Below are 13,110 nucleotides of genomic sequence, written 5' to 3'. Positions count from 1 at the left end.
CGAAGGTTGACGCCAGGAAGGTTACGGGAATGTAGGATGTATTGCAGGGAAAGTTCCCACCTGCACAATTCATAAAAGCTGGTGTTGGTGGGAAGAATCCATATGGCACAGCCTGTGAAGCAGTCATTGTGATGAGGGATATCATGTTTGGCAGCGTGTTCAGCAACAGGGTGGTCCACTTATAAATTGCCACAGTTTCTCGGTGGCTGTTCGTGCAGACAGACAGCTTGTCGGTTGTCGTGCCTACATAGAATGCAGCACAGTGGTTGCTGCTTAGCTTGTAAATCACATGACTGGTTTCACAGGTAGGCCTGCCTTTGATGGGATAGGTGATGTTAGTGACCGGACTGGAGTAGGTGGTGGTAGGAGGATGTATGGGACAGATCTTGCATCTAGGTCTATTGCAGGGGTATGAGCCTGAGGTAAGGGATTGGGAGCAGGGGTTGTGTAAGGATGGACGAGTATATCGTGTAGGTTTGGTGGACGGCGGAATACCACGGTAGGAGGGATGGGAAGGATAGTGGGCAGGACATTCCTCATTTCGGGGCACGACGAGAGGTAATCGAAACCCTGTCAGAGAATGTAATTCAGTTGTTCCAGCCCCAGATGGTACTGAGGTATGAGGGGAATGCTACTCTGTGGCCAGACTGTGGGACTTTGGGAGGTCGTGGGAGACTGGAAATATAAGGCACGGGAAATTTGTTTTTGTACAAGGAACCCTCATCTCAATGACTGCTTCCCAGCCTATGCCATATGGATCCTTCCCACCAACAACAGCTTTTCTGAATTGTGCAGGTGGGAGCTTTCCCTGCAATACATCCTACGTTCCTGTAACCCTCCTGGCCTCAACCTTCGTTAGTCACTGTCCTCACCCATCCAGCACCTTCTCTGTTCCCATTCCAGCACTACACAGCTGTCATTTCACTGCCACACCCAGTCTTTTCATTCCTTTTTATTTCTCTCCTTTCCGCTACTTACCCCATCCCCCCTCCGCACCTTTTTCCTGCCGTCTCTCTAACCTGCAACACTTTACTGTCCGCCACTCCCACCATAATATCCCCCCCCTCCCTGTCCCAGCTTTCTCCTTACCCCCACCCAGTCACCACTCCCATCATGCACTGGTGTTGCTGCTCGCAGTGCGGTTTCAGTTCTCTGAGACTGCAGACGTGTGTGCAAGTTGCATTTGCATGAGCGTGTGTGTGTGTGTGTGTGTGTGTGTGTGTGTGTGTGTCTATTGCTGACAAAGGCCTTAATGGCTGAAAGCTATAATTGTGTGAATCTTTTTGTTGTGCCTATCGCAACTCAGCATCTCCACTATATGGTGAGTGGCAACTTTCCTTCTCTGGTATTGTTACAGCCAACAATCAAAGTCAGACTGTACACTTTTGTGCTGTATGTGTTCCTTCTCATTTCCACTTCACTATCACATTGGAAACAGTGGACCTATGGATGTTTAGGAGTATGGAAATCTCGCGTACAGCCAATAACTTGATCACGTTTGAGGTCCGTGAGTTCCATGGAGTGCCCCATTCTGCTCTCTCACGATGTCTAAGGACTACTGAGGTCAGTGGTATGGAGTACCTGGTAGTAGGTGGCAGCACAATGCACCTAATTTGAAAAACGTATGTTTTTAGGAGTGTCTGGATACTTTTGATCACATAGTGTACATCATTGCTTTGAACAGTGGGAGATATGTATGCAGAGTGATGTATAAATACGGGAGTGGACTATGTTCATCTACATGATTACTCTGCAATTCACATTTAAGTGCTTGGCAGAGGGTTCATCGAACCACAATCATACTATCTATCTACCATTCTACTCCCGAAAAGCGCACGGGAAAAACGAACACCTAAACCTTTCTGTTCGAGCTCTGATTTCTCTTATTTTATTTTGATGATCATTCCTACGTATGTAAGTTGGGCTCAACAAAATATTTTCGCATTCGGAAGAGAAAGTTGGTGACTGAAATTTCGTAAATAGATCTTGCCGTGATGAAAAACGTCTTTGCTTTAATGATTTCCATCCCAACTCACGTATCGTATCTGCCACACTCTGTCCCCTATTACGTGATAATACAAAATGAGCTGCCCTTTTTTGCACCCTTTCAATGTCCTCCGTCAATCCTACCTTGTAAGGATCCCACACCGTGCAGCAATATTCTAACAGAGGACGAACGAGTGTAGTGTAAGCCGTCTCTTTAGTGGACTTGTTGGATCTTCTAAGTGTCCTGCCAATCAAATGCAACCTTTGACTCGCCTTCCCCACAATATTATCTATGTGGTCTTTCCAACTGAAGTTGTTCGTAATTTTAACACCCAGGTACTTAGTTGAATTGACAGCCTCGAGAATTGTACTATTTATCGAGTAATCGAATTCCAACAGATTTCTTTTGGAACTCATATGGATCACCTCACACTTTTCGTTATTTAGCGTCAACTGCCACCTGCCACACCATACAGCAATCTTTTCTAAATCGCTTTGCAACTGATACTGGTCTTCGAATGACCTTACTAGACGGTAAATTACAGCATCATCTGCGAACAACCTAAGAGAACTGCTCAGATTGTCACCCAGGTCATTTATATAGATCAGGAACAGCAGAGGTACCAGGACGTTTCCCTGGGGAACACCTGATATCACTTCAGTTTTACTCAATGATTTGCTGTCTACTACTACAAACTGCGACCTTCCTGACAGGAAATCACAAATCCAGTCGCATAACTGAGACAATACCCCATAGGCCCGCAACTCGATTAGAAGTCGCTTGTGAGGAACGGTGTCAAAAGCTTTCCGGAAATCTAGAAATACGGAATCAACTTGAGATCCCCTGTCGATAGTGGCCATTACTTTGTGCAAATAAAGAGCTAGCTGTGTTGCACAAGAACGATGTTTTCTGAAACCATGCTGATTACGTATCAATAGATCATTCCCTTCAAGGTGATTCATAATGTTTGAATACAGTATATTCTCCAAAAAAGTTAATTGTAACTTTGTGTACAATAATCACATTTCTGACACCAGACTTGTTAATTACTTGCCACATCTCATAATCCACCTTAAAAGATGGCATCATTATTATGCAGAAATTTAGTTAGTGGCAAAGCAACTTTCAATGCCAGCAGGAAATGTGGACATTGTTAAATACCTGCTCTTGTGCTGAATGCAATTTGTCTTCCATTTTCGAATATAATTTCCAAATAGCTGTTTTCACACTATAGTGAGGCATTAGCAGATCAGTAGAACACTGTCTGAGTTGAATTATGACCATGCTTTCTTTTCAAACACTTTCATTGGCGTGTGCTGCAGAGAGAGTTCATTTTAACTGAGTAAGTTAATGGGTTTAATGTAAATGTTTCTTTTTCCGACTGTGCTCTACTTTCAGTTTTAGCATAATGCTAAGAAACAATGACATAAAAAATACATTAATACTTCAAAAATAAGCCCTTCAAAAATAACACTTTACTTGGCAAAAAAGATACTGAAATAGTCAAAAAACAGTATTGTCCATAAAATCAAATGATTTTTTCCTGTCCCTACATACAACTATTCTACTAGAGTGAAACCTCTATATAACGTTTTTCTAGGGACAACAAATTCTGACCACTGTATAGAGGAAAACACTATAAAGAGGAAGGCTTCCAAATAATAATTGTAGGGCATTACTGAAGATCGGGATACCACTAATCAGCTTTGACAAATAGTGCCATAGATGACATTTTAAATTTTCACAATACTGTAATATGATATTCATTGCAAATAATCAATGTATCAAATGATTATTTTTTTGTAATTAAAACATGGGGCCCAGTAGGTGTATGGGTGAAAGTAAATGGCGCCAAAAAGATCGCAAGCAGAATGTGTGTCACATGTAACATGACCAGGTTCTGCCACTGACATACGAAACACGCCGAGCGCAGGCTTTCCAAGCTGGTGCAAACTGTGGATCCACAGAACGGAAAATGATGCATCTACATCCAGTCATTTAAACATTATAAAGAGGTAAATAATTGACCAGGGTTCCAAAAAGATGAGCATTACATGGAGGAAATTGTAATATAGAGGAAACACAGCAAAGAGGAAAATTTAACATTGTTTATATGGGCTTTTAGTCAGGACTGAAAAAAATAGATGTAACATAGAGGAAAACATTATATGGAGAAACGTTATAAAGAGGTTTCACTGTACATCCAATGCACCTAACCATCCCTGCCATTGTTTCTAGCTATCAGTGGAGACCAGTCTCTTATCACCTGTATGATGTCCACATAGTCCAGCTGCAGCAGTTTGAGACTCTTCGCGAAGCTCTCCCTCGTCTTCTGTGCAGAGAAGTCGAACATGGTGCGCGGGTCCATAGTGTAGCGGCCCACCTTGGTGGCGATGTAGTACGCCTGACGAGGTATGCCCTTCAGGGCCTGCAGAAGAGATGACAGTGGACAAATGTAAAAAGCACTGTAAACTCTGGTTGACCAGTTCATTTACTTGAAGCCAAGTATCTGCTGCAGTGTTCAAACATCTTACGGGAATACAGATGGGTGACATCATCGATAAACACTGATATTCCGGCAGATCAAATCCCGGTGATTTTCGATGCACAAACATGAGAGAAAGCTGTGGGAGGAAGGAAATTTATCATTTGTATTGTTACTTGCAGAAATTTGTAACAGGGCAGGCTGGCACTACTCTACTTGTTCTTAAAGAACTAATGATGCCAATGTAATTTTCTGTTTTCACACAAATTTCCAGTAGTAGTACACATACAACAGCTGCATAAATTTTCTAAAGCCTTAGTCAGGCATTATTTAATGAAACTTTATTACTCACTGTATAATTTATTGTCAATGACAGTAATACATTTGGTTCATAGGAAAACATTTTATTTACAGAAATATTTCCATAGTTGTAGACTACGTTTATTTCAAACAAAATGCCATTAGGCTAAAAATTGTTTATTCAAATTAACACAGCTCATTCACAAGTCCATTAGTCTTCACTTTTCAAGCAACATTTTATTTCTTCCAAAAACATATTACTTCAAAACTTATTCCTATTCAGTATTTTTATGTTCTGAATGTTCGAACCTTAAAAGGTACTTCTTTCTAAAATACAATGGCACATTTTTGTAGCACTAGTGTTTCTATTTAAAAAAAAAATATCCTGTTAGTTTTGTAATTACTCCAATAAGAAAATTTCACTGTCTAGAAGCTATTTGGTGAAGTTTGGGAATCTCTGTGCATACTGAGATCCAATGCCATAACATAATACCAATAATTTTGCCATTTTCTACTACTGGAGCAAGTAGTTAAGACAAACTTACTTTACTGTCTAGTGTATCTTTGTCTCTTAATTTTCATGTCTTTTATGTTAATAGGTGAAATGATATAGCTTAGTATTTTGCCACTGTGATTTTCTGTTGTACGCTTGTCTAGAAATGGGCATCACGTTCTGAGCTGCATTTGCAGTTGGTACATTCACTATGTCAATCAGTGTTCATGTAAAGTTTCTATTTTGTTTATCAATATCACAAAAAGCTCCTTTAAACCATTCATGGATTATTTGAACCACTCACTTGTTATATATAAATGTTAAAGTTACTTACTTACAAGCTGATCATTGTAAGTTTAAAGCAATAAACACAATGTATTGAACAAATGGACATGGCTGTATTTTGACAGTAAGTCTTTACAGTGAACAAATCTATTCATTAGCTAAAGAAAGTTCTCGAAGGTGAACATTAACAAAATTCACGAGACACAGGTTGGTAACTTTACAAGTTAGATGAACATTGCAGTAAAAAAAGTGAGATCACAATGTGCACTTTCTTTTTGTCACATTACCTTCCTCGTTACATTTGTGTCTCAAAAATGATGGGACAGTGACCTGTCAAAATATTGGTGGTCATCGATCACATCATCTGGCTGCACTCCCATAAGTTGTTGAATATTTTATACACCAGGAGAAACTCGAGTTTCACATTTATTGTGATGATTGTAAATGACAAGCTGAAACAGTGGGCCTGACAGATATTAAGATTCTGGATATATCTGCATCCAAATACTGATCTAGCACACAGATTTTCCTTCTCACATACAATACTGTAAACAGTAATTCGAACCTCCGTCTCGAGACAAGACACATCATTACTGTCTGGTGTATTTTGCACAGTACTGCAATATAATTTATGCTACATGAAGAAAATTTCTATTGTGCAAAAGCCTGCAGTAAGAATATTATATAGAGTTCATTCCCACTGTTCTAGTAAATAAATCTTTCCAGGTAAATGAAATGTTTCTACTTTTACACCAGTATGTGTATTACACAACTCATCTCATGGTGTGTGCCAGAGGGTACTTCTGGTACCACTACCATGTTCCCTTTGCAAATACCACACGAGAAGAACAAGTGTCAGTAAACCGCCATACGATTCTTTGATTTCTCTGATTTTCTCATTGTGGACATTTTGAAAAATGTATGTGGAGGGGAAGTAATATTTTTGTCCAACTCTTTGTGACACAGCAAGGTGGGTTCTTCCCACCTGTCATGTTTTTCTACATCCATAAATAAACAATTTTTTTGCTAATTTATTTTACTAACAACTACACAGGAATCTCACGCTCTTATTTAGACTTAATTTCACTGGAATTTGTTATTCAGATTCTTAGTCTGATAATTTTGACTCCATTGGAGTAATTAATTTTCATTAGGGCACTCATAATTCAGAAATGAAGTTACCTGAAATAGTTAGAGATGTGAAAAAGTTTGTGGTATGATCAGTAAAATTCCATATACCGACCCACACTGACAATGTTCAGCATCCCAGTCTCCCAGTAGTGTATTCTAAATTACCTAAAACTAATTATCTTCAATGTTCAGACATTAATCAGTGATATCATAATCATAGAACTTCACAGTGGTATGACTTGCATTAATGGAAATACAAAATCACTGTGCACATAACGTAATTTGCAGTAGAATCACCAAAACTGATTACAGCTTCCAGTAAATAGTATTTGTTCAACATTAACACACTGATATCGTGTATTTATTACTGTGGCTTCAGGCTTTCATGAATATACATTAGAGATGTTAGGTGTTTAATCTGATGCACGGACATTAAGACACAAATATATATGTGGTAGCACACTGTTTACACATTCATAGCTATTAAGTGTTTAATGTCACGGTCCATGATGGTGAGGGAGTGCCTGGCTGTTTAACGACCGACATAAGAATGTAATATAATCTTGGAAACTATATAATGTTTTTAAAATTGGCTACATTAGATCCTATTACTTTGGTTGGATTTAACTGTTATCTGCTTTATGAAATAAGTTGAAGCTTAGTATATTACAAAAGTATACGCAACATTGTAATGGTTCCGTATTGGGAATACAATTCGTATGACTAAGGCATCCATTGATAATTTTACATTAGGATATTTTACACAAATCTTAATGGGCTAATTAAGTGGTGAGGGGGCATCATCTGACACGGAAAAAATATAAAAACAAAAGTACAGTGTCAAAGTTCAGAATCTAGCAAACACAAAGGCAAAACAGATAAAGGAAATTATGATGGTCCAAGCTTTCAGTGTCAATCATTTGGTAAGTTAATTAGGTTTAGATAATTTAAAGTATGTTCTTGGAATGAGTGGAATGTCTGCTTTCGAATCAGTGCTAACAATACCTCATTTTCACATTACTTAACGTAGTAAAACTTTCAATTACCGACTGTACCCAGGTACCCTACCCCCTCTCTGCCTCGTCCCTGCACGCTCCCACAAGCAGCATTCCCACCCCTACCCTGCTATCCCTCTGTCTCAGCCTCCTCCTTACCCCCACCACCCACCTGCTTCTACCATCATGCACTGGTACTCACAGTGTGGCCTCAGTAGACAGAGACTGATTTACGAGCAAGTGAGAGAGAGAGAGAGAGAGAGAGAGAGAGAGAGAGAGAGAGAGAGAGAGAGAGAGAGTGTGTGTGTGTGTGTGTGTGTGTGTGTGTGTGTGTGTGTGTTTCTATTTCTGACAAAGGCCATGTTGGCTGAAAGCTCACTTTCTGTCTTTTTGTAGTGCCTGTCTGTGACTCAGCATATCCATTATATCATGAGTAGCAACTATCCTTTCCATAATACACTACTGGCCATTAAAATTGCTAAACCATGAAGATGACATGCTACAGACGCAAAATTTAATCGACAGGAAGAAGATGCTGTGATATGCAAATGATTAGCTTTTCAGAGCATTGAGAGTTTCCGACCGATTTCTCATACACAAACAGCAGTTGACCGGTGTTGCCTGGTGAAACGTTTTTGTGATGCCTCGCGTAAAGAGAAGAAATGCATACCATCACATTTCCGACTTTGATAAAGGTCGCATTGTAGCCTATTGCGATTGCGGTTTATCGTGTTGCGACATTTCTGCTCGTGTTGGTCGAGATCAAATGACTGTTAGCAAAATATGGAATCGGTGGGTTCAGGAGGGTAATACGGAATGCCGTGCTGGATCCCAACGGCCTCGTATCACTAGCAGTCGAGATGACAGGCATCTTATCCGCATGGCTGTAACGGATCGTGCAGTCACGTCTCGATCCCTGAGTCAACTGATGGGGACGTTTGCAAGACAACAACCATCTACACGAACAGTTTGACGACGTTTGCAGCAGCACGGACTATCAGCTCGGAGACCACGGCTGCAATTACCCTTCACGCTACATCACAGACAGGAGTGCCTATGATGGTGTACTCAACGACGAACCTGGATGCACGAATGGCAAAATGTCATTTTTTCAGATAAATCCAGGTTCTGTTTACAGCATCACGATGGTTGCATCCGTGTTTGGCGACATCGCGGTGTATGCACATTGAAAATGTGTATTCATCATGCCGGCATATCACCCGGCATGATGGTATGGGGTGCCATTGGTTACACGTTTCGGTCACCTCTTGTTCGCACTGACGGCACTTTGAACAGTGGACGTTACATTTCGGATGTCTTACGACTGTGGCTCTACCCTTCATTCGATCGCTGTGAAACCCTACATTTCAGCAGGATAATGCACGACCGCGTGTTGCAGGTCCTGTATGGGCCTTTCTGGATACAGAAAATAATCAACTGCTGCCCTGGCCAACACATTCTCCAGATCTCACACCAACTGAAAATGTCTGGTCAATGGTGGCCGAGCAACTGGCTCGTCACAATACGCCAGTCACTACTCTTGATGAACTGTGGTATCGTGTTGAAGCTGCATGGGCAGCTGTACCTGTATACGCCATCCAAGCTCTGTTTGACTCAATGCCCAGGCATCTCAAGGCCATTATTATGGTCAGAGGTTTTTGTTCTGGGTATTGATTTCGTGCGTGAAAATGTAATCACATGTCAGTTCAATGTATTTGTCCAATGAATACCCATCTATCATCTGCATTTCTTCTTGGTGTAGCAATTTTAATGGCCAGTAGTGTATTTTTACATTCCATCCCAGATTTTCTGTTGCAGGAAAAAATTTATTTATTCATGGGGGGGGGAGGGGGGGTAGAAAACATAACAGAGGCAGGATTCCAACTATTTTACGATCTATAGACAACTGCATCATCTGCGAAAGGCCTCGTGGAGGTTTTGATATTACCAACATCATCATTTGTATAGGCACTACAACACTTCCTTGTGGTACAATTGAAATTATCTTTCACCTGTCAATTTTGTTCTCTCAAGAGTGGAGTGTTGAGCTGTACCCGCAAAGAAATTCTGAATCTAGCCACAAACCTGATTCAATATTTTGGAAGCTAGTATGCTGATCTCCAAACAACAGTGTAGAACTGTATGGAACATCTTCTGTGTTTTGCCATATAGAGGGTGTAAATGATGTTCACAACATACCACAGTGGTGCAGTGGTGGCTGGGATGTAACTTCAAATTGCTCAATGAAAGTCACCTAAGCAACAGTGCATACACACCACTCAAACATGGGAAAATGGCAAAAGCAGTTTCCATCCTCAATGAGAGGATTAGGCCTACTGCAACTCGACCTCACCTTGCCGAGAACTTCTTCAGACCTCCCGAGGCCGTAGAAGGGTGCCGTGTCGATGTAGTTGATGCCCTGCCGGATCGCCTCCCGCACTGCCGCAATCGCATCCTCCTCGGGGTAGTCCCTACAACAGCACATGTGGTGTCATTGCAGGGGAGTTGTCTCACCTCTGTACATTAATATATCAGGTCATATATTGGCCTATTGTAATATTATACAGGGTGTTTCAAGAAGAACAGTAAATATTTTAGTAGGCAGTAATATAGACTAATTCCTGTAAAACATTCCATACACTGTATGTACATTTTTTGTTGGTTGCAGAGATAACAACTGTTTCAGCTGTAACTGGCATGAGACAACTGCTTGAAGAAATACCCGTTACCAATTCGTCAATGCACATAAGAGTAGACAATATGTGCTTCTAGTGATGTAAGTGGTATGTTTATTATGATGATGTATATTCACTACAATGTTTCTTTCTGCTACACACATTAATCATTATTTAACATAATTTGAAGTAGTTTAATGACATGCAGAAGATGAAGTTCATCATTACGTTACAATTCTGTTCAAACAAAATTTGTGGACATCCATTTCTGTTCACTCATCAAATCCAGAAAGGCAGAAATTTGTTTATCTAACGCATTTCTTGCACAAGATAAGCAGAAATTTCAAGTAGAAGTTTCTGGAGAACACTGTAAAAAGCTGTAGTCAATCATTCGAAATGTAAACATTAACATCATTCACAAAGTATATGGCCCTGCGAACAAGACGAGTTACGGAGATCAGCTGTGGACAGTGGATGTTCACCATATCAATGGTACTATTATCACTAGAATATTTTGATGGTTTATTGAACTACCCCAAACTGGTAAGCAATTTGGGGAAAACCAGCTCTCCAGCAGTTGAACTTTTTGTAAATGGTCCAACATACAAAGAAGTAACCAGCAGTTAGGGAAAAAAAAAAAAAAAAAAAAAAAAAAAAAAAAAAAAAAAAAAAAAAAAAAAAAAAAAAAAAAAAATAAAAACCGAAGCAGCTGGAACTGATGGAATGCCAGTGGAATTGCTGAAATATGGTGGTTAAACTACTCGAGAAATTGTTTAATCTCAATTCTTAAAATTTACCGACATGAAAAAATACTGCATGAATGGAAGCAATCAATCATTGTTACTATACACAAGATACGAGATAAATGAAACTGCTGAATTACTGCAAAATTTCCCTACTGGTCGCAGTATACAAAGCACTGTTGTGCAAGAAACTCGTCAGTCAAGTCAGAATGGGTATGGAAAAGGGAGCAAGCAAGGTGACATACTGTGATTCACTATCTTCAATGTCATCAAGGAAAAAGTAGTAAGAAAACCAAATAAGCTACAAACTGAAACATGACAGTTGATCAACCAAATGTAATGGCCTGTGCAAATGGCACAGTAGTGAAACTGAAACTCTGTTCCAGAAACTAAATGCAACCTTCATGAAAATAGGTTTTAAAATTAATGGAGAAAAGATAGAATAAGGGAAAATATAACTATAAAACAACGTAATGACCTTCTGATAGAAAACTACTTTCAATATCACTCCCTATTCCAGTTAACCTAGATGTAAATATAAATGACTACAACAGAATATATATCCAATACCAAATTAAACTATAAAATGCAAACAACTATTTTTCCCTTCAAAAACTTCAATATTACGAACTCTAGGAAAACTATAGCACACAATCATCAGCTCACAATTGCTGTAGGGAGTGGAACCTGGAATGTGATCAAAAGAGAAGATCACAAACTCTCGTCCTTTAAAAATAAGGTGCACAGAAAATGTTTTGTGTCAACATTTGGCCAAACAACTCAAAGATGGGTTAGGAGATACAATAAAGAACTAGTTAAGCTACCCCACTGGCCTTCAAATAAGGCAGAATAATCTCAGATATACGACTGGAAGATCAAAGGCTGAAGACCTCTGAACAGAAAAGATGGCAAGATGAGGTGACCTCACGCTGCAGAGGGATGGAAGAAAGCACGATGAAATGGGAAGTACTCGGAGCAGATAGTGACAGCAGCACAGGACTGTCACATCCCAAAGAAGTCAATGGACTGAATATAAAAGAATACCTCATTAGCTACTCTTCTACAGTTTATTAGAAGTACTGGGCTCAGGAATGTAAATCCTGCCTAATTCTAATATCTGTTCCAGATAGACCCTGATTTTGCCAGTATACAGGGTGAGGCAGTTAAGTCATAACACCCCTTGTATCTCCCCAACCATAATACATTACTGGCCATTAAAATTGCTACACCACGAAGATGACGTGCTACAGACGCAAAATTTAACCGACAGGAAGAAGATGCTGTGATATGCAAATGATTAGCTTTTCAGAGCATTCACACAAGGTTGGCTCCAGTGGTGACACCTACAACGTGCTGAACTGAGTAAAGTTTCCAACCGATTTCTCATACACAAACAGCAGTCGACTGGTGTTCCCTTCTGAAACGTTGTTGTGATGCCTCGTGTAAGGAGGAGAAATGCGTACCATAACGTTTCCGACTTTGATAAAGGTCGGATTGTAGCCTATAGCGATTGCGGTTTATCGCATCGCAAGATTGTTGCTCGTGTTACTCGACATCCAATGACTGATAGCACAATATGGAATCCGTGGGTTCAGGAGGGTAATACGGAATGCCGTGCTGGATCCCAATGACCTCGTATCACTAGCAGTCGAGATCACAGGCATCTTATCCACATGGCTGTAACGGATCATGCAGCTAGGTCTCGATTCCGGAGTCAACAGATGGGGACATTTGCAAGACAACAACCATCTGCATGAACAGTTCGACAATGACTGCAGCAGCATGGACTATCAGCTCGGAGACCACGGCTGCGGTTACCCTTGATGCTGCATCACAGACAGGAGTGCCTGTGAAGGTGTACTCGACGACGAACCTCAGTGCACGAATGTCAAAATGTCATTTTTTCGGATGAATCCAGGTTCTGTTTACAGCATCGTGATGGTCGCATCCGTGTTTGGCAACATCGCAGTGAACGCACATTGGAAGCGTGTATTTGTCATTGCCATACTGGTGTAT

General features: G+C 40.3%; 1 protein-coding gene across 3 annotated transcripts in view; it reads right to left on the bottom strand.

Annotated features, from left to right (window-relative positions):
* LOC124553607 (L-galactose dehydrogenase-like) overlaps window positions 1-13,110 on the bottom strand; it is an 83,099-nt gene that overhangs the window by 32,826 nt on the left and 37,163 nt on the right. For all 3 annotated transcript variants that reach the window (XM_047127463.1, XM_047127462.1, XM_047127464.1), the window contains 2 exons: window positions 10,030-10,147; window positions 4,254-4,415 (listed from right to left, as the gene is read on the bottom strand). In XM_047127463.1, coding sequence (XP_046983419.1) covers window positions 4,254-4,415; window positions 10,030-10,147 — 280 coding nt within the window. The remainder of the gene's footprint in view (window positions 1-4,253; window positions 4,416-10,029; window positions 10,148-13,110) is intronic.

This window comes from Schistocerca americana, chromosome 11, assembly GCF_021461395.2.
Source record: "Schistocerca americana isolate TAMUIC-IGC-003095 chromosome 11, iqSchAmer2.1, whole genome shotgun sequence".
NCBI classification, from domain to species: Eukaryota; Metazoa; Arthropoda; class Insecta; order Orthoptera; family Acrididae; genus Schistocerca; species Schistocerca americana.
Note: the sequence above shows the minus strand (reverse complement) of the source record. Positions and strands in the feature narration are given on the sequence as shown.